Source organism: Marmota monax, unplaced genomic scaffold (assembly GCF_021218885.2).
Source record: "Marmota monax isolate L192 unplaced genomic scaffold, Marmota_monax_Labrador192_F-V1.1 WCK01_AAM20220418_F8-fsc00031, whole genome shotgun sequence".
Taxonomy (NCBI): domain Eukaryota; kingdom Metazoa; phylum Chordata; class Mammalia; order Rodentia; family Sciuridae; genus Marmota; species Marmota monax.
In genome coordinates, this window is record NW_026695197.1 from 2,717,341 (window position 1) to 2,740,349 (window position 23,009).

The 23,009-nt window shown below is 33.5% G+C and overlaps 1 protein-coding gene across 2 annotated transcripts in view; it reads right to left on the reverse strand.

Moving 5' to 3' along the window:
- The window catches only part of Dsc3 (desmocollin 3), a 46,406-nt gene that overhangs the window by 12,711 nt on the left and 10,686 nt on the right, over positions 1–23,009 (reverse strand). For both annotated transcript variants that reach the window (XM_046428361.2, XM_046428362.2), the window contains exons 5-14: positions 22,119–22,274; positions 20,647–20,791; positions 18,592–18,758; positions 16,051–16,185; positions 15,275–15,460; positions 7,456–7,715; positions 7,202–7,344; positions 5,700–5,924; positions 3,099–3,323; positions 919–1,040 (exon numbers count right to left, since the gene is read on the reverse strand). In XM_046428361.2, the coding sequence (XP_046284317.1) occupies positions 919–1,040; positions 3,099–3,323; positions 5,700–5,924; positions 7,202–7,344; positions 7,456–7,715; positions 15,275–15,460; positions 16,051–16,185; positions 18,592–18,758; positions 20,647–20,791; positions 22,119–22,274 (1,764 nt within the window). The remainder of the gene's footprint in view (positions 1–918; positions 1,041–3,098; positions 3,324–5,699; positions 5,925–7,201; positions 7,345–7,455; positions 7,716–15,274; positions 15,461–16,050; positions 16,186–18,591; positions 18,759–20,646; positions 20,792–22,118; positions 22,275–23,009) is intronic.

Here is a 23,009-nt window from a genome sequence, read left to right on the forward strand (position 1 = left end):
CAATTTTCCCCTCTTTAGTTATTCTCTCCATCTCCTCTAAGTTACAATTAAAGCCACACCCCTTTTCCCAGGCCTTCCTAGTTGATTCAAACCATAAATGTTATACTTATAGATTATAGGTGTCTTTGAATTCCAACCGTGTTTTATCACACTAGTTTACTGTCATATTTTTATTTATCTTTTCCATTAAAGTAGATTCTGTTTCCCGTAAGAAGAGCCATGCCTTGTAAGTACTTTTTCATATCTATCCCACAAAATGATAAGCATAGAACCAAGCAGCTCTAAGGAAACAGGGTGACAGTAATGGTCCAAATCCCCCATCACAATTTTTAAACAGATTATTTTCCTACTTATCTTGAAAACTTTTAGAAAGTTTTTTAAATCTTATTACAAAATAATCAAAGAATAAGATTAAATGAATAAGCTTTGGAAATGTAATTGAAAAGAGTGGCCAAAATATTTTTGTCACAATGAATTCACATCAAAGAATCAGCTTTAAATCATAATACTAAAGAAAGAAAAAAATAATTCCAGAAAATCATATATTTACACTGTGTGCATACATGAAGATATAATAATGAATCCCACCATTATATACTAATGCACCAGTTTAAAATATGGAAAAAAGAAATTTTTTTAAAAAGCAGTCAATTCATTTGACTCAAAGGTCTCAAAATAAATAAATAAAGTCAAAAAATATAACAAAAACACAAATCTGGTTTAATATATTTAATAAATACTACTATAGAAACATTTGAATACTGACAAACCAAATACTTATACTTACAAAATTGGACCTGATTAGAAATGTAAATAAACTCCTATATTTTGGAAAAGCTTCATGAGGATGAGTTAAAGGAAGCAAACTATAGTAGATAGATAAAGATTCATCCAAAAAAAAAAAAAATGCCTACTTACCACTCTATCATCTCCAGGTGCTTCTGTGTTCGATATAATTAAGTTCTGCTGTGCTAAATCTTCAGGGAAACTTTTCCCTTTTCTGGCACTAACAACTCCACATACTAAAGTCAGCAATACAGCTGAGTTAAAAAAAAAAAAAACTTAATTTAACATATGCAGAATAAAATAACCACGTACAACTACAATCATTCCTCATTTCTCATAACTTAGGGGCTACTAGAAGAAAATGAAACTAACAAGCACAATTTCCCGTGAATTATCTTGGCCTTCTAAGTTAATAAACCACAACTTAGCTTAGATTTTAAAATTTGAAAGGATCGTATATGTGATTTGACAATTTTCTGATTTAAGGGAATTCTGCCCACCACATTAAAACATATGAGTTAAGTAACACATTTAAAAATCACTGACATTCATTTAATACAAAGATATTAAAGAGATTTACTGATTCCCAAAAGGGTGACTAGTCTATATAAAAACATGACAAAACAGATCCTTTTCTTTTGGGGGGTAGAGGGCTACTGGGGATTGAACTCAGGGGCACTCAACCACTGAGCCTTATCCCCAGCCCTATTTTGTATTTTATTAATACAAATAAGCAACTCAAGGTCCCTCTGAGTTGCTTAGTGTCTCACTTTTGCTGAGGCTGGCTTTGAACTTGCAATTTTCCTGCCTCAGCCTCCCCAACTGCTGGGATTACAGGCATGTGCCACCATGCCCAGCTCAAAACAGACTCTGTTCTAAGAGTAGATTTATCTCTAAGTATCTTCATTAAACCTAGTTTGCATCTATCTATCTAGAATTTTTGTTCTATATCATAATTATGGGAGGTTCATAATTTATGATAATAAAACCAATAGTAATACCAACAACTCTACAATGATTTAAAGACCCTATAATAGACTGGCAAAGCTATAGCCTCAAATCGCCCACCATATGTTTTTGTATGGACCATGGGCTAAGACTTTATATTTTTAAATGATTGAAAAAAAAACATAATAATAAAAAACAATAAAAATAATGACATGAAAATTACATGTAATTTGAATTTTTAGCTTCTGTATCAAATTCTATTAGAATACAACTATGTCCATCATTTACATATTTCCTATGGCTACTTTTAATTTCAAGGGCAGATTTGATTAAATACAACTGAAACTGTCTGCACAGTTTAAAAAATATGCTTTCATGTCCTTTATAGAAAAAGTGTACCAACTTTTGCCTACTCAAGAGTGCTCCTTTTCTGGTATATAGTAGATGTTAAATATATATATATATATATATATATATATATATATATATATATATTTATTTATTTATTTATTTTGTATAACTAAAAAGAACCAATAAATTATATATACATATTAATATATATCATTTATGCTATAGATAGATAAGATAGTTGGGCTGATGAAAAATAACAAACACTTACTAGAAATTTACCAGACACTTTTCTAAGCATTTCAGGTGAATTAACTCAGCTAATCCTCAGTGCCACCCCATACAGTAGGTTATCACAACTGTCCCCTTTTGCAGATTAGAAAACCTAAAGTTACATAACTTGCCCCAGGACCTATAGCTTGCGATAATAAGGGCTGGGTATAAATCCAGAATCTTGCTCTTAAGCACTACTCCTATCACAGAACAGAGCTAATCCAAGCTAGAGCATAGACAGAAGTAAAAGCAGAGGGGAATTATGGTGCCATTAGAAACTACATAGCTGGCATGAGGGAGGCTAATAGAATTCAAAATTTGCAAGATAAACCCAAGATGAGATTTCTGTGATCTGAACATCTCCCCCATGTCTTTGGCTGAAAGGCAAGAAGACATGAAATGAAAGGCTTTTGTGAACTCTCATATCAGGAGTTTTAGATGCTTCTCTTTAACCCTAAAAGGTGGTAACACCAGGATCAAGGAATAGAAACTGTATGTTAGTAGATTTAGTGCAATCTTAAAAAATATTTAACAATTCTGTCCACAATATGAAATTTTCTATCTCAAGAAAGAGCATGTTTCCTTCCACAGTAAGGTCTCAAAACAAACTCAGATAATAACATAAAGGGAACTTTTGAGGATATTCACATCTGATGGATGCTTGCACAAGCTGACTGAAGACCCAGTCCTGCACTCAGATCTTCTACTATGCATGTGAACATGAAGTAAGTGACAATACTTACAAAACAGTAGTGCTATGCCCAGTAATATTGCAAGGATGGCCCATTTTCCAAGTGACACGTCTGCACTTCTTGAAGTTGAGACACACTGACTGGGGTGAGTACAGTCACAGAGATCAACTCGCAAGTTTCGGGTTGCAGATTGGCCCGCTCTGTCTTTCACAGTAATAGGAATGATATATTTTTGAAGTTCAGCATTTTTCCGGTATGACAGACGGGCAGCTGTATCTGTAAGAAAATTTTGTAAAAAATAAAAAAGTTGTTTTCGAATGATCATGTGTTTTTTCCCTTAGCATCTGTTTGACCACACTTGTTTTTAAAGGCATTATTCTTAGGAGTTGCCAGCCATATGAAAATAAATACAAATGGAGAAATACCTTCAACCCTTTCAAAGAATACTATAACTTAACATGTTACCCCTTATAACTCTGTGGAAGGAGGCCATAAAGAAATAATTTGGCATTGGAATGACCCAGTAGCCTTCCAGCAATATTTAATATTCCTATCTATGCAAACTAGTAGTGCTAGATTCAATCTTAATATGCAGCTCAAGCAGTTTTCTTTAGTACCAGTTCATACACACATAAAGAATTTGCATTCTCTTATCCATTTACCTTCTGGTGTCTGTTCCTTATCTTTAGGGGGAAAGAAAGTTTTTAAGGCTCTCAATAGATCTTTCATGATTAATGCCTTACATCTGGAAGTAATTGCAACACCAAAAAGCTGATTGTATCACTCAGACTAATTATAAGACTGATGCAAAAATAGATAATGAACATCATAAAAGTTTGTTTTCATTAATGTCATAGTTTTCTCCCGTGGTCTTAATACCTTACTTTAAAAACTCCACAGACTTTCAATGGTAATCACAACCTCCTTGAATTTTTATAACAGACTTAAAAATATAACCAACTAGCAAAACGTACATACTAGAAGTCATCTGGAATTTCTAACTCTGAGAACTTGAAGGGTTTGGCTGAACCTCATATCTTAAAGTCCTTCAAGGAATGTGAATTACTACTTGGGTTAATTTGGGAGCCTTCAGGACCATAAATGTCTAGAGTGAGACTGTCAAGTCCCACTCCTCCTTCAAGATTACCAATTGAGCCATGGTCATGTTTTATTTATTCACAGAAGTGCAGCCTCTGATGTTCCTTATCATTCAATTATGCCCTCTTCAAATTGTCCTCCTGTCACCAATGTCAACTTTATAGGGCCTAAATCTGGATATGGCGCTGTCCTCTGAGAACATTTCCTGTGCATACCTGCTGTCACCTACTGTCCAAAGTCAGTTAACTCAGTCTGGCTCCTAAGACTCTTCATCGCCAGAATTTCCTCCCAAACTGAGCATTCCTATAAAAACCTTCTAGACTCTAATAACAACAATCCACTTATTCCTCTAGTATGTTTCTTCTTTTATGAATACTTCTTAATCAAATATTGATTAAATACTTTTTAAACAGTTAGGAACTGTTAAGCACTGGACTAGGTACTGGAAATAACAAAGAATTACAAATCTTGTGAGAAACCCATGTGCTAGAGGACAGAGGAACCCATGTGACAATGCAAGATGAAAGGTGAAATAATGCAGGTAGCATAAGGCTGTGGTGCTGCTCCTTATAATTCAAGAAAGACTTCACAGAGGTTGAGCATCCCAGCTGGGACTGTGTCTGTTATTCATTTATACATACACACACACACACACACACGCACGCACACACACACACACAAACACACACACACCTCCTTGGGATCTTGAACACTGCCTAATAGTAGGTGTTCCAAAAATATTATAAATCAATATAAAGTAAGAAATAATAAAGGAGTTGTTCTAGGAAGAAGGGACAGAATATCCAAAAGTCCAGTTGCATAAAACAGCACGACAAATCCCAGCAGCTTCAGAGACTGAGGCAGGAGGATGGCAAGTTCAAAGTCAGCCTCAACAACTTAGTGAGGCACTGAACAACTTAGCAAGACCCTGTCTCAAAATAAAATATAAAAAGGGCCAGGGATGAAACTCAGTAGTTAAAGCACCCCTGGATTCAATCCCTGGTACAAAAAAAAAAATGACACAGTAACAAAACAACAGAGTGAAATATGAATGAAATACAGAGAACTACATCCCCCCAAAAAAACTATGATCATAGGAGGTATCTCTTGGGGTTCCAATGCCAAGGCCCCTTTTCATATTCCACCATGTTCCTGTACAGAATACCACAGTATATTTGTCTCATTCACCCAGAGTCCTCACTTCCAGAGCCTGTTTACAATACAATTTAAGCTACACATTTTCTGGTCTCTCTTTTCCCTGACTAGTATTAATTAAAAAACACGATGAAAATTTATCTTAACAATAAGCTGCCCAATATTTTGAAAAGCATATTTTGTCTGTCTTGTAAATGTAAATTTTGCTTGCATAAAAGTCACGATTCCCTTCATTTTATTTATAATATGTAACACACTCACCACACAGTATTTGTAAAAGATTATTTGACCTCCTGAAAATCAATTTTGCATTATGTTTTGTGTAAGTAAACAAGTAAATCCATCCTCCAGTAATTCTTTCATTTCCGAGCATATAAATCACGAGTTTTGACTAAATACCATTAACTTTGTTGATGGTCCATATTCTATTGACTTCTGGAGAGGTGTTTGCCAAGCTGAAATGAAATGGAGCTCCATGGACAGGTTCATCAAGATCGATGGCTGAAATGTCAACGTATGTCATCTTTGGTTTGCAAACTACAAGGTAATCTTGGAGTAACTGGGGAGGGTTGTCATTCACATCTTCAATGTTCACTGCAAGAGTTCCAGTACATGATCTGCCATCTGAGAAGAGGAAGAAACCAGGTTTAGCATTGCTTCTAAATTCTTGTTTTGTGGTTTCTTAAGGGGAAAAAGTCATTTATAATCTATATATGACATATGAATTCTTTTAAAAAAATTTTAATTATACATGACAGTAGAATGTATTTTGGCAGAACATACGTACATAGTAAAAAAAAATAACTTATTTTACTGAGGATCCCACTTTTGTGGTTGTACGTGATGTGGAGTTTCTCTGATAGTGTATACAAACACAAGACTAGGAAAGTTATGACCAATTAATTCTACTCTTTCCTATTACCCACCCCCTCCCTTCCCTTTGTTTCCCTATGTCTATTCCAGTGGATTTCTATTTCAATCTCCTTTGTTTGGGGTTAGCATCCACTAATCGGAGAGAACATTTGGCCTTTGGATTTTGAGGATTGGCTTATTTCACTTAGTCTGGCAGTCTCCAGTTCCAATGATGTATGAGTTCTTTAAAATAAACTCTGATTATTATAGGCATGGTGAATAAGAACATGAATAAATAAAATCTGCAGATAATTTAAAATAATTACAGCTGTTAATAATATCAGATAAAAGTTTTAACACATCTTTTACCAGAATTACTACCAAATAATAAATATAAATGTCTGAAATGCAAATTCTGTTTCCTTGAATTCCTGGTGCAAATATTAATAAGCAGCAAGACAGTTACAGAAATTTATCCTAACTTTAGTTAGGTTTTAATCCCATCATGTATTTAAACCACTCAGGGAAATTTTTAAAATATATGATTCCCAGGTTCCACAACCAGATATTCTGATTCAATTGGTCTAAGGTAATATCTATGCCTTGACATTTTAATTTTAATATGAAGCCAGACTTGGGATATTCTAGGATAATTTATGAAACATAATTCAAGGAAAGGATCATCTTGACCTAATAATCACCTGGACTATTTAAAAGCTCAATTTAAAGTGACACAAAGAGACCTGGAGGAATCTCATGAGTCTGTTTTATCTAGTTCTAGATTTAAATTTTATCTTTGTCCTTTAACATAGAGAACCACATAAGCAGTTGAGGTCCTGTCATACATCTTGAGAATACACAGATAAATAAGAGATGGGTTTCTGTTGCTAAGCAGTTTCACCTTGTTAGATGATTAAGACAGATAAGAACAGTCTTTAAGATAATTTCTAAGAATTGCATATGCTTATCACAAAAATAATTCTGCACAGGAATAATTGTAGTTTGTTCTTCCATTCCTTTATGAAACACTAGATTTTTTTTTTTTTTACCTTGGTCTATTGCCAGGACTGTAACATTATAAACATCATTTCTGGGAGCCATAACTTCTCTGTCCAGGACTTTGGAAACTGTTATTAATCCCGAAATTTCATCTATGCTGATCCATTCTTTAGGATCATGCAATTTTTTGTATCTGTTAAAAAAAATAAGAATAAACTCTGGCATCGTGATATGTTTTAAAATAAGAAATTATTTCAATTGTGACAAATGTATTATTAATAAATGATTATAGATTTCTTTGTACCTTAAGCCATTGCTATTTTTAGTTTCAGGGTCATATGCCTTATAGCCATTGACCTTTAACCCCGCTGCTGAGTTTTCTTTAATTCGCACATACTGAGCTGGAGGGTTACATTCAGGCCCTTCATCCTGATCCTTCACTCGAACAGTAACCAAAGCTCGATTCATGGTGGGTACTCTGGTTGCAATATCTCTAATAAATGGAACTTCATTGTTTACTCCAATTTCTAAGATCATTTGATGATTTTCTTCATAATTCAGTGGCTTTATAATAAAAATAAAAACAGATGTATCCACATCAGTGTAAAATACATTTGATATTTCAAACAGCAAGTGAACTTTTGTCAATATGAACAATAAGTTCATTCTCACATTTTTTTTCAATATTGACTTCTATCCCTTGTTAAGGACAGAGGTGATTTTGAGCTAAAAAGCCTTTGGTAAGACTCATCCAAAACTTTATGTAGGTAGTTTTATAAAATTGTAGGAAAGAAATTCTATATTTCTTTCTTACTAAGGAAAACTTTCTTTTATTTCTTTCTTACTAAGGAAAACTGTCCTGAAATATGGAAATACCATAAAATGAAGACAATATTTAGCAGACTGGCCTTAGGAGTCACCTAACTTTCTAGGGAAAAGCAACTGTGACTGTTTCCTACTGACTTGGGGACCCAGGCATTTGACAATTCTTCTAAAGTTAGATATTAACTTCAACAAAACTCAAAAGGTACAATGATTTTATTTTCTGTCTGATAGATGAGATAGTCCAAATGTCTGCTTTAATTCCCTATAAGGCTTTTAACTAAGGCATCTCATAGCAGCTTTTTCTTTGATCAAATCCATCCAGGGTCTCATTACTTCCTAGGAGTCTACTTTGTCTTTTTGTTGGTTCCCTTACTACCTATAGTTATGCAAATTATGTTTTTGACAATCGGAGAATAATACATTGGCATTGTCTATAGTTAGTTTTTCCAGCGAAATTCTGATAGAGGAAACAGAAAGGAGTCAAAGAAACACGAGGTCTTAATGGCACTTGTTAAATACACACCCCTTTTCTAAGAAGTGAAGACAAATATACTGAATCCTCATACTCTCGTGGGGTAGGTATTATCATCCTCCCCATTTTACAGAGCTGCAAACTGGAAAAGAGAGAGATAAACTGATTTTCCTAAAGCCAAAAGTATGTGTTTGAGCTGGAATCTGAAATCAGGTTCTTTGGTTCAAGTCTTTTTCCTTAACCAGCTGGCTATAATCCCTCTGCTAAACTAAGCTGCTTAATTGGTTCACTAGCCTCTGTCAATTTTTAAGTCAACACCTTAGTAATTGATTTTTAGGTAGTAAATCCAGCAAAACCCTTAAAACACTATTTTCCACCACACAGTAAAGTTAAAACACACTTTCTCTGATTCTCTTTCTGCTTATCAATACAACCACTGGATAAACATTGAACAAAATCAAAACTGATAAATTAAATTGTTTTTAACCTGTCCTTACAACCAGGTATTAACAGAATGAGAGATTGATAATCATGAACCCTCTAAGAAATCAAGAAAATTTTTGAATTATACAATACATAAAACATAGGTGAAGCTTTTTATTTTTATGAATATCCCAGACACTATAAAGTCAAGAAGAAAAGAAGGCTAATATTTTCTTTTTGATGCTGATGAACTCCATCTCAACAAATTATAGATGATGGCAGGCCCATGCAGAGTGGAAGGGCAACTGTTGGCAATGTTGCACAAGTAGAGGGGCAGTTATGTGATCCAGAAAATCTTGCTAAGCTTACAGTTTCTTCAGGTAATTTTTCAAGGCTTAAGTTGGATATTACCTTAGTTCCTTAAAACTCTGCAAAAGATATGAAATCTGGTAGGCTGAATCTCAATGACTAATGAAAAAAGGTAAATTCTCTTCCACCAGCAGTGTTTTTGTTTTATTATTTGAAAAAAAATCTTCATGTTCATGTACAAATACAGCAGAATGAATTTTCTATTATGTCTAATTATAATGCACCAATGGAAAAATAAGAATTGCTCAAAAATATCCCATATCTTCCCTGAAATTTTAGTAACTCCTTAGGACATGTATTTTAGCGGAGATGGAACTGAGAGCCATCCAGATTGAGAATGATGAAGAACAATGCTGTCCTCACTCAAATCCATATGCATTATTGTTGGCCCTGACAGGAAAAGAAAACACTGAGGTGGAGAGATCTTCCAGGACTCAGATAAAGGCACAGTCAGCTCATACTATAGTTACAGAAAAGTCATCTGTTATGGAAAAGTGTAACATTGGTCCCAAGAATATGGTATGACTTTTTAGAATAAAATAATAAAATTCTATAGTTCACCAAGTGCTTTCACTTTCATTGTGTTTGAGTAACTATTAGTTAGGCAGAGAGAAGCATTATTTCCATTTTACAGATAATACAAAGATAACTTTCCAAGGTCACAACAAAGAGAAGCAACTTAACATAATGCTTAACAGCACATGCTTGGAACCATAGACATATGTCCAAACCTTGTCTGTAATACATCTATGCTAAGTGACTTTGGGACAGCTTCCTATCCTAAACTTTCTGGTCTGTTCAGTTGGTTTAAGAATGACATTTATTGCTTTAATGTACAGTAAGTGCTTTACACTATTTTCCACCACACAGTAAAGTTAAAACATACTTTCTCTGATTCTCTTTCTGCTTATCAGTACAACCACTGGCTAAACATTGAACGAAATCAAAACTGATAAATTAAATTGTTTTTAACCTGTCCTTACAACCAGGTATTATGCAGGAAAATTGAGAGAATAGTGATGTGTTTGTTGCTGTTGTTAACAGTCAAAATGCTATAAGGCAATAATAAGATAAACTAACAAAAAACAATGTTTGCATTTTATTAATTTATTAAGCAAAAGAAATATAACTGAACAATTCTTAATTTACTCTACTGATTACTTAATCCTTCAGGTATAAAAGAAAAAGAAAAATGTGCATTTTTCCTGAACATGATTCTCAAAAGTAAAAACCAGAACACTGGAAAAGGAGAATTCCCTTAGAGTAGAGAAGAACACTGCATATTTCACCAACAAGGAGGTCAATCCTCATTGGAAGACAGGCTACCAGACTTAAAGATGAATTTCAAATGCACTGGTAAAAAATAGAAGATGTCTCACTTGAGTTTAAAGGTACAACTACACAGTCTCAAACATTTTCCAAGGAAAAGAATTTGATACTTTTAAATCCAATGTGGCTACTAAAGGAACTCCAATAAATTCAGGTTTTCTAAGATTTTCCATAAATATGGAAAGGAGACATAATATGACAAATACAATTTTTATTGATCAAAATGTTAAAAAATAGCATTTAACTCAGATTAAAAATGAATAAGCTTAGCAAAGGAGCTGATAAGGACAGAAGGTGATTATTTAAAAATCAAACCCAGAAAAATAGAAGTGAATCAAAGTTCCAATAAAAGAAGATACCCTGATGCCAATGAAGGTGTTGCTTTATCAAGCCAAGTAACACAAGTGTACCCAGCTGGAAGAACAGCACAGGGATTATGAATAAGGACCCTGCCTTCATAAGGTCTGGGTTGGCATTCTGAATATAAAAACAGAGCTATCTGTCCTGGATAATTACACATGTGATGACCTAAATTCAGGGGACAAATCATCTGTCCTAGGCACCTATGAATTATAATATATTACTTGTCTCTGTCTCCTCATCTGGAAATGGGAGGAGGGAGAGTAAGAATCACCTGGTGTTGCTGTGAACATGAAATACATTTTTTTTAATTCAATGGTGTTTGAGTTTTTTAAAACTCTTTCAAAGCATGGAAAAAAGAAAAATAGATATATTATTTTAATGAAACAAGCATAAAATTGATAGTAAAAAAACATCAATTATACAAAAGAAGTAAACTATAAGCAAATCTCTCATTTGTGGATTTGGACATAAATCCTAGATATAAATTATCTATAGATAATTTTCCTATAGATATTAGGAAAAAAACCTCAACAAGAAAAGAACATTAAAAATTTAATTTATCACATAAAAAATAGAAATTATCTTAATTAAGTGATTCCATTTCTATAAATTTATCTTCCATTATTGTAAAGTGATATGTATACATGGCTATTCATTGTAGAAAATTTTGAATTCACAAAAGAGATTATAATTCCCATTGATAAGCCTAAATTTCAGTTTATAGGAATTGATAAAACATTTTATATTCATGTTATATGAGTATTATACTATAAAATCTATAACATATAGCTATTAAAGATGAAAACATCATATCTAATAGGTAATTTTCTCAGAGATAAGTTGTTGAATAAAGAATGATATGATCTAAATTCATGGAGAGGGAACAGGTTAAAAATACTGAAGCAGGCCAGAAACCCCCACCCAGAAGACTCTTGCCATAATTAAACAGAAACCCCCATTATATTTGTAACATATAAATTCTTCTTCTTCAGAAAGCTTTCTATCAGCAAAAACTTCTGCATGCAGAAGGGCACTGTGGTTGGTAGTTTCCTCTTTTTTATAAATGCCAGGTGTGCAGAAAAAAAGCAAACAAACTTGTGAAACCTCTGTGTACTCCCCCCCCACACACACACCCCTACCCCAGCCCCGTTCACTGGGTATAAAGTTCAAAGAATTTCTACACTCATTGTTCAGAGGAAGAATTCTTAGGCCAGAGCCACCTCTGAATCCTGCTGTCAATAAACATGCTTCTTGAAAATTCCTCAGGTGTCCAGCCCCTTCTATTCTATCTACTTCAAAATACTGTGTTCATACCATGAAATATCAGAGTGAGAAATATAATAATTTCAGAGATATGTTAATACATGCTTAATAAAGAAACATGGTAAAATTCCTTAAACACAATTGCATGTACATAAAATGCCTTTGAAACAATATCAATAAATGGGTAACACATTTATTGATTCTTCCAAGAACTGAGTGTTGGGGGACCTGGGTAAATTACTTTTTATTACACACTTTTACTTTTGTACTTCTGAATGGGCTTCTTACTCAAAACTTAAATTAAAAATGAAAGACATGTTAATTATAAGTTAATTATCTATTGACATCTAAAACAAATAAGATACTACACTTGACATGAGGTCTTGCACTCAGGGAATAAAAAATATTAGTCATTATTGCAACTGTTGGTTTACTATCAGTTGTGAATGTGAGAATATAATTGGATTCTGCAATAAGAAGCAGCAAATGGACACTATCATATATTGAATACAGAGTGCTATGTGGGCTTAATGGGGCAAGACTGGAAGTAATAGAGAGATCATTGACTTTGGAACAATATTAACCAGGTCTGTATTCCAAGCTGGATAATTACAGTATATTCAATGTTTGGGAATTGAGTTACTTCCATCAGCCCAGGTTATTATTGTTTTTGTTGATGTTATTATAAATTGAAGAAAATAATGCTTAGTCCCAAAGGGGATATGACAATTAGATATAACATACATAAAGGACCTAGTATCATTCCCCATGATATACAGTGTGCCTGGTTCATAGCAACTACTTTTAACATTCTTGAAATACTAAAAGTAGTTACTAGAAGTAATAGCTAAGATAAAATTGTTAAATAAAAGTTGGACTATATTATGATAAAAAATAATGAAAATAAATACTATTGGGCAGAGAATGTTTTATATTTTTCATATATGAAATTTAAGTAAACTGAACTAGAGACAGAATAGGAAAGTATGTCATCTAATCAGTGTCCATTCTGGGGACTCCTGCAGTGTAATACAATAAGACATTCATAAGAAGTGAAACTGATGTTTACCACTCACTTGGAATCAGAAATATTTCAGGATCTAGGCTATAATTTCCAAATAAATTTGGACAAAAACTTTAATATCTGTGATCAGTACTCCTTGGGAAAAAAGACATACTGAATATATTTACCTATACTCAGTGATGAGGTTCTTTTAAAATGCATTTTTTGAGAAAGTTTACTAGAGATTATTTTTAATTGGTCAAAATTTTTAATTCTTAATGCTATTTAAATTTTGTTTCCCTAAGCAAAACAAAACCATCGAGATTTTTAAATAATAATAATAATAATAATGTTTATGATACAGTTTCTTCAAATGGGCCTTGAGTACTGGCCTTGAATGAGGGAAACCTAAAGAGTTGCCTTCTGACAGAGAAGCAGATTGGGAGCACTTTCAAAGTTCTGAGTTTGGGTCTCTTACTTCAGGTGGCATAAACTATCCACTCTAGATCTCAGACTACTCCTTTGACTTATTTCCAGGAAGAAAAAAAAAAAAAAAGATGTGTGTGGTAGGGAGGAAAAGGAGATGCAAGGAAAATATTTGCAATTACATCAATTTTGAATCAAATTCCTGTACTACAGAAGTCTCCAGCCTTGGAAACTGCACTAGATGCATAACAACACTTTTTATAAAAAAAAAAAAAAAAATTATACACCACAACCCTTCAATCCACCCTTAAGTTCAGCCACAGCTGTGGTGGACAGAGCTCATTTACACTGATTCACATCTGGAACACCAAAGATTCAGCTCTTCAGACTCAGAATTTCCTCCGAAGCCAGAAAGTTCCTTTGACAAATGGCAGGCACTGCCCAGCCCAGAGTGCAGGGGAGTGATCTAAGGATGGGGGTAATGGGTAAATGCCTAGGGTGACCATCTTTGAACAGGTAATTCTGGGGTACAGTCTAAAAATTTTCTTGAATGCTTGAACACCCAAGAATTCAGACGTGATTGGCTTTCATCCTTCCTTGTCTTATTTGCCTGTTTCACTCTGGCTTCCAGGGATTCTCTTTCTAAATATCTATCTATATTGTTTTGGACTTGGTTTTCTGGAGAGTCCAAGTACAGGATGGACCAGTAAGGCAGAAAAAAATAATTAACAACATTTTCTTATTTCTTCTTATTTTATTCTTAATATAAAGCTTAATTTTTTAAAAGTAGCTGGTGTTTACTATTCAAACTGAAAAAGGGAGAAGTTTGAATATATTTGACTGTTCACGTCTGGATAGAACTTGCCATAGTATATCATCCCTGAAAACTCTTAAAAAGAAAACAACTACAAATAGGTCTATGTAACCAAGATGCCACTATATTATTGCACTACATTATTTCCTTCATACAGTGAATGACCTACTCTTTTTTGTTCTTGTCTAGAAATATAAAACCAGTATCCTTTTCAAACAGAGCCCATCCTTTCTTAAAACCTGAGCCCTAGAATGTAGCAGTTCTACCAAATGTGCAATATATAGAACAAAAAATAAGTTTATTCTGTGCTGTCTGAAATGCTACTATACTTAAACTTCAAAATTGCCCCTAAAGGAGCAGATGTAACTATATATAAATAATGAGAAGTGTGATTCTAACTTATATTATGTAAGGATTAAAAGAATTAGGAATATATCCTAGAAAAGAGATATGGCAGCATTTTCCAAAATTTGTATGAGTTCTCAATAGCATTAGAAGTAGAATCAGGATGAAAGACATAGATTATAAGGAGAATAATTTGTGCATAATAGGAGTAATAATTTCTGAGAATCAGAACTCTCCAAATATAGAATAATTTGCCAATGGAGATATAGAGATCCTGATAATTAATATTCAAGCATATGCTCTGAGACTAGTAACTGGCAGTAAAATTACAGAATAGGCAGGCCTCAAATAGGAAGAGCCAGACTAAATAGGTTTAAGTTCTCTTTGAGCTGGTAGAGTCCATGATCTGAAACTACTTATAGTTGATTAAACCATAAGCTGATAAAAATATGTGAAGCTTCCACATTGTTAATAAATTGTTGTTACTGTACCTTTACAACACAGAGAACACCTTCATTAGTTGCTTTGTCTGTGCTAATTTTGAAGTAACCATTTTCATTTCCTTTTAAAATGGTAAAATTAGCCCTCCAATTTTCAGTATTAATTGAATCCTTATCTTCTATAGGTATTCGTAAGATTTCCACATTATATGTATTTTCATCTACTGTTGCTTCATACTGAAAGAAACAGAATTCATTAAAAATTTGATTTGTAAAGAAAATTTTTACAAAGAAAGTAAAATGTTTCCTCCTCTTTAAAAATAATTATTCTTAGCTGGGCACCAGGCATGGTGGCACACACCTGTAATTCCGGCAGCTCAGGCAGCTGAGGCACAAGAATCCCAAGTTCAAAGACAGCCTCAGCAACTTAGCGAGGCCCTAAGCAACTTAGTGAAACCCTGTCTCAAAAACTAAAAGGGGCTCAGATGTGGTTCAGTAGTTAAACATACCACACACACACACAAAAAAAAAAAACATTTATTCTTATAGATTATTTTAAGACCATGAATCATAAGTAGAACTATTTCATTCAATGTTATCTTTTAAATAAAAGAACTTCCCTACATGAGAAGACTAGAATGTCATTGGCCTATGAGGTAGATCATATAAATACTATAGTATTAATAAATGAAAGTATTATATAATGTACATAAATTTTAACATTATTCATGAATTACATGTGTTTCAAAGTATGAAAAATATTTTATTAATTCAGATTAATAAAAAAAAAGAGACAAGACGGACAGATTTTTATATTATATACTTACAGCATTTTGTCTGAAAGTAGGTGCATTGTCATTTGAATCTTTTACTGTTATGATACAAGTTGATGTACTGGACAATCCAAAAAATTGACCATCCATGTCTTGGACTTTCATTATCAATGTGTACTTGTCTATAACCTGAAAACAAAGCCAATGCTTAATCTTAGATACTTTTGTTTAATTTCATAAAGGAAGCCTCAATTGTACCCTTTTCTATTTTCATGCTTTAATTTGATTTCTGTACTTCCATATATTCTAAGAATCTGGTAGAGAAAGGTAAAACTGAAAACGTAGGCAGAGGTTAAATTACAATGACATACTAAGAACTTAGGTTTATGTTTTAACAGACAATAGGGGAAAGTTTTAGGGGAAGCAGAGAAAATGCAATGTAGAAACATTTGAGTTTTAGAAAGAAGAGTCTTAAAGAAGATTGAGCATAATTTGGAGTAAGCTAAATGAGCTCACTCACAAACTACAATAACCTAAGGCTGGTGTCCAAACCTGAGGCAGAAGCAATAGGGACAGAGGAAAGGGTAACAGGAAAGCACTTGGGAATTACAATGGAGTAGGACTTGATAGTAGATTCCATATACAACTTAAGAAGAAAAGAGAGAACTGGTTAAGTATGATGCATAAGTGTCTACTTGGACAGGTGGACAGGAATATGACTGGCCAATGCTGGAGATGCAGAAAGAGAGACAGTTCTCTGAAAGTGTGAACTATAGAGTGAAGGGATAAAAATAAGAGTTTTATTTTACAAATACTGAATTTTGCGTGCCTAAGGTAAATTGAATGAAAGAAATTTAGAAGTACCTGGGTATATGTCTCCATACTTAATGGAGAGATCATGGGCAGAAATACCAACCTGGGCATCATCATTATGTAGAGAGTGGTTGAAATTGTGGTGGGAATCAGATTATCCAGGAGACAGTACAGGATGAGAAGAGCTGAGGACATGAGGAACAATAGCATTTGAAGCATAGAGAAAATAAGAAGTCAATGCAAAGCACGTTAAAAAGGAAAGATCAGTGAAATGAGGGGAACCGGAAATCCAAGGGAAGACAGTTTTCATAAGTGCCAACTAGAAGCAGAGACATAACTGTTGGATTGAACAATTAGGAAGCCACTGTTGACTTCTGCACATGGTGTGGTGATGTGAAATTAATTCATTAGATTGTGAAACATTCATCATTGTAGCCTCTTATTTTATTCATTTTTGGCCTTCTGTTGGTTTCTTTGTTGGATCCTGTGCTCTCTCTCATCCCTCAGTCTTCATTTTGCCCAGTTTCCTTTCCACAGTGGAAATCCCCACTATACAATGTCCCTCCCCAAAACTTCAGGACTGTCTGATACACTGTGTTTCCATTCACCTAAATTCAGTCTCTTTCTCTCCCTTATTCATTTCTTTAGTTCCTGTGTGGTTCTCTACAACACACTCCGACTGTTCCACACAAAATTCCAATAGATTATTTTTTTTACATGAGGCAAACACACCTGGATTTCCCCTAAACTGGAACAAATACATTTTATAATCTTAAAATAGTTAATATTTCTAAACATCATCTATTTCCATTTGCAATAAATGGGAAAACCTTGTCTTGCTTGATTGCCATGTTAACTGTACATGTACCAAAGATACAAAAACATTCACATTATCCCTTTCAATCTTTCTTATTTGTTATTATCGTTATGTGCTTTACCACATAAATGCTCCAATCCTGAAAAAATTAAAATGATGGTAACTACAACTTTTAGATTACATTCAATTCCTTTCTATAGATTCTCTTATGTCTTTGGTGTCAATTACATTGATTTCTCTTTCATAATCTCCTTAGCATGTCAACCCTACTATTTATTTTATTCTCATAATAGGGATCATTGAAGTGTTCCAATAAAGCTATTTTATAGATATGAAATTGATTCTTTTGTCTCAGTTAATGAGATATAATTCTGATTTAAATGTAGCCTGACAGAGTGGACAGAGAAACAGTAAAAACAAAAGATTGGAAGTTTCTGTGAAATAATTGGAATTGGTCAATTCAGTCTTTCTGACCGTGACATTTCTCCTCTATAGGTTAGACATAGCACCTATCTAGTCAAACAAGGAAATTACAAAAACCACATAAATCTATGCATAAATAATTTGAGCAGAAATTACTATATGAATGACAATATACTATTAATATCATTGAAATAGTGTTACAGAATTTTAATGATTCAACACCTTTATCTGAACTGATCCTTTTCTGATAAAAAGTATGTACATCTATAATAACTGAAGAGGGATCAAGTTATGATCTATATGCATGAAATAAGCAAAACTTATTGTCCTACCTGAGAACTGGAGCCTTTATTGAACAGGGACCAAGAAACCACAGACAAGGAAATAGAATGTAAAGGACAGAAAAAATGCAATGAATCCTTATTGTCTTAAAACTGTAATAAATTAATAAATTCTTAATCCATAGGATAACAAATTATAGCAAAGGAGCAAAAGGCGCTCAACTCCCAGTAAAATGGCATTCTGCAAAATGTGGCTATTACCTCTCTGTCCAAGTAGTGAGAAACTGTGGTGATCACACCTGTGCTGGGATGCACAGAAAAGAGCCCAGGTGATTTCGGATTCTGCTCCAAAATGCTGTACTTCAGACGTGTGTGCATTGTGTCTGGTTCATCTCTGTCTGTGGCACATACCACTCCCACTGTTGTACCTGTGCATTTAAAAGAATTTTTAAGCCCAGCGCAGTGGCGCACACCTGTAATCCCAGTGGCTCAGGAGGTTGAAGCAGGAGGATTGCTAATTCAAAACCAGTATCAGCAACTGAGTGAGGCACTAAACAACTCAGTGAGACCCTGTCTCTAAATAAAACACAAAACAGGGCTGGGGATGTGATTCAGTGGTTGAGTGCCCCTGAGTTCAATCCCTGGTACCAAAAAAAAAAAAAAAAAAAAGAACTTTTAATTTCCACAATTGCAAAACATGTTTAGAAGTATCTATACTTTTCAAACTTTAAGAGTGATGGTGAACTCCTCATTCAAAATGTATTTCTTACCAGAGGTAATTCTCTTTACATAGAATTAATAAAGATGACTTTATATGAATAATAAAACATTTTAATGCTGAGAATCAGCTTGTATTTTGCTTACAATTTAAAATGCTTGATAATGCATTACTAAAAAATGGCAATAAAAATTATTTCAATATATACTCTTATACTTTGCAATAACAAACCTAGCTGGAAGAATAAACCATGTCTCCTAAATAATTCAGATTTTTGCAAATTAAACTCTTGATTAAGTAAGTGCTAAACTAAGGGCTATTTAGAATAAGATCATATAGATAGTCAGGTTGACCTTTAATAGTCCAATTGCCCAGTATTTCCTTTTTATGATTTGTTTGTTGTTGTTTTCTAAGCTCTGATTCATTTTCTTTCAACTTCTTAGTATGAAAGCCTTAAATGGCATAAATCTCCTGATGTGATTACTTCAAGAACCAGGTGTTGATGGTGGCATCAAAGTATTCACCCTAGGTTCTCTACTGCTACTGAAAAAAAAAAAAAGCAGAATCCTCAATATAAAAATTCTGGAACTGTTTTCTCTATTTTTGAGAAAGGAAAAATGAAACAGAGTCATAGAATTGTGAAGCTAAAAAACAGTATTGATCATCTAATGTAATTAGCTCTTTTTACAAGTGAGAGAACTCAAAGTAACTTCCCTGAGTTCTCATGAATTCATGAGAGAACCGCCATGAAAAATTCTGTTTTCTAAACTCCAAACCAATGATCGTTGTGTTTTTTAATTGTACATGTAGATAATAAACAGGTTTACATTGATGACAACAAATTATCAAAGAAAAATATAAAGAGGAAAAATAATTGAAATAATGCTGCAAAAATCTAAGTGACCCTGAGAAAACTTAATAGATGAGTTAGAAAAGTCACCCTTCATGATGGGGTGCACATTCTTTCAACTTTATTACAGGATACCTATTCTTCATTTTACAAGTCTCAGAAGACATCATGAATGCTACATTTAGGGGCCAAGTAAACTGAAATACTTTGATTTTCCACATGTGAGAGTGTTTAGGATGGGGAATGCATTATGTAACTTTTTCTAATGTTATTCCAGTATTCATTCTAAATTGGAAGTATTGAAGTAGTAGTTTTGAAAGAAGAGATACTACAAAAAAATGTTTAAAAAATTGTGTTCTCAGTGGATGTCATTTAACACCTCTCTATATGAAACCTCATTTAAAAATCTTCACTACTTTTTAGTTTTATTGCTCATTTCCCCCTGGAGGTGACAATAGTAATAAACCCACATAATAAGAAAATGAAATAAAATACATAAGTCAAATATGATACAAAGCTTGAATAACTGTTGGCTGCCATTATAGTCCATTAGTGTCACATTGACAATGCTAAAAAGATTACTGAAACACCTGGTAAGATACATGTTAATAGAATGTGAATAAAAGTTTTCTAATAAGTAGGTACTAATCTAGTGTTACCTCACAATGACCTGGCCATGAGTATTAAAAAAAAAAAATCAATGTCTCCAAAATGCACACAAACATATTTAATATAGAAACAGCCTTACCAAGTCTACTACTTTCTGGAACTTCAAAATTATAAATTGTTTCTGTGAAAATAGGGTGGTTGTCATTTTCATCCTCCACTTTGATGGGTAGTGGAAGAGGTAAATCCGCCGAGTACCCATCTGCAGTTGATGCGTAGGCAATCAACTATAAAACAGGAAAAGTAGCTTCAAAAGTCAATATCAATTAGAGCAAAAGGATAGGATGCTCTATCAACTATTTTCACTGCAAATATTTTCAGCAACAATTTCAAAGATTTGTATTTGATGCTGTTTAGATCAAAGCACCAAATGGAGAAACATTTTATAGCAAAGAAATTTTAGTATTTGGTAGAAATGGCTTCACTTCAAATAAAACCTAGGTCAGAATATAGCAAAATCGGGAACTCTGTATGCTGTTCTGAGGCATTATTTGGGCTATAATAACTTGGATTATAGACCTTACTTTCTCTATAATCATAAAGTCACATTGGAAGAATAAATAATGTCACTGCAATGGGAAAAATCCCCACTATGTGATTTACATAAAGTAATAATTCCCAATCTTTCCATTTTAAGCCCTTTTATTATTTTACCTTATAGATCACATATTTGCTAGAGTTTTTCTAACAAAATACACTTACTAATTTCTCCATTGCTAATTAACCAAAGGCAATATATGGTCAAATAAAATGTATTTCTATTCAGTCTGTATAGAAATACACTCTATTTATAGAAATATACTGTATTCACTGAGTTGAACATTTTCTAAGCAAAAGTAAAGTATATTATATGGGGGATGTCTCCCACGTTTGCTGGCCCAGAAACTCTTTCCGCCTATAAAAACAGAATCTCTGTTTCCAATAGGGAATCCTTCCTCCTACCCACCAGGGAGAATATACAGATATATACTGTGTGATGATTACCACAGTCAAATTAATGAACCCCCAAATCATCATACACAGTATTTACCACATTACAATGAAAATTGTCTGACTTATTTGTCTTTGATTACAAGCTTTTCTCTATCAGAATGCTTGTTTACTAGCCTTTGTTTGAGCTTGGTTTTATTTCTTTCACTTTTATTTCTTCATCTAATTTTCAGACAGGATTACAAAGTCATAAATGTGGAAAGAAAACAAAAATGTAAAGCAGTAGAGAAGTAGGATCTATTTGAACTCTGGACAAGTACTGGAGAGAAGAAAAGGTACCAGTGACCAGAGAAAGTATCTCATAAACAAAACCAAATTCCTCCAAAGGTACTGGAATTTACATTCAAATATAATTAAATTCCTTTGCTTCATTTCAGGATTTCCTAACAAAAGTTAAGATGAAATATTGACCAAGCATTCCAAATTATGGCACACTCTATGTTCCTTTGATTTTAAGATACCCTCTAAGATAGAGTGCAAGAAGATAAGAAAGAGTAGGTGGAGTACTAAAGGAAGAACAATTTAATAAAAAAATAAAGTCATATTTCTCAATAAAATTCCTACATCAAAAACATCATATTCCTCACGATCCACGGGCCGGGTGCAATACAAATTTCCAGTGTCTCTTTCTATGAAAAACAAATTTAAAGGTTCTTGGTCAACTCCACGCCCACTTATTGAGTAGAAGACAGTATAATTCTGTGCTGCATCAGATTGAACCTACAAGGGAAAAATGTATATGTGAGAAATTAAAATTAAAATGCTATCTTTAAAAAATTCAGCTGATGTATTCATATATATTTTTTGTTTTAAAGAGAAGAATTCAATAGAAAAGAAAAATAATACCCATTGTTCACAAGGTTGAGGCAAACAGGATCTCCCATACTGGTGGGGGAATTGAAATGTACACTAGAGAGAGGAGCTCACAAAATTACAAGAATGAGCTAGCTATAAGAAAAAACAGGGAAGATTCTTCCTGACAGAGAAAACAGGAAGTACAACGGAATCAGGCTAGGGTAGTCCCCAGAGTGTTCAAAGTTCTGCAAAAAAAAGCCACTATTGTTGGAGCAGAAAAGCCAGGAGGAGAGTAGGAGATTAGCCAGTAATGAGATGAGAGGGGCCACATCAGGCAGGTGATTCCAAGGAAGCCAGATTTTCCTTGTAGAAAATGAAGATAGAAAGTCATTGATGACTATCAAAAAGAGTAACATTGATAATTTTTAAATGATTTTTTTAAAAAATTAGACACTTAAAAACTTAAGTATTTTTAATTAAATTTTTTGAAAATAAATATTGTATATACAACATGATGAGTTGCCCTTATAGATATATATCGTGTGATGATTACCACAGTCAAATTAATGAATCCAACAATCACCAGGATAACTGGTTGAATGGTTTGCTAGAAGGAATTAAGGACAGAGAGGTTTAGTAATGCAGTGACTAAAACTATCT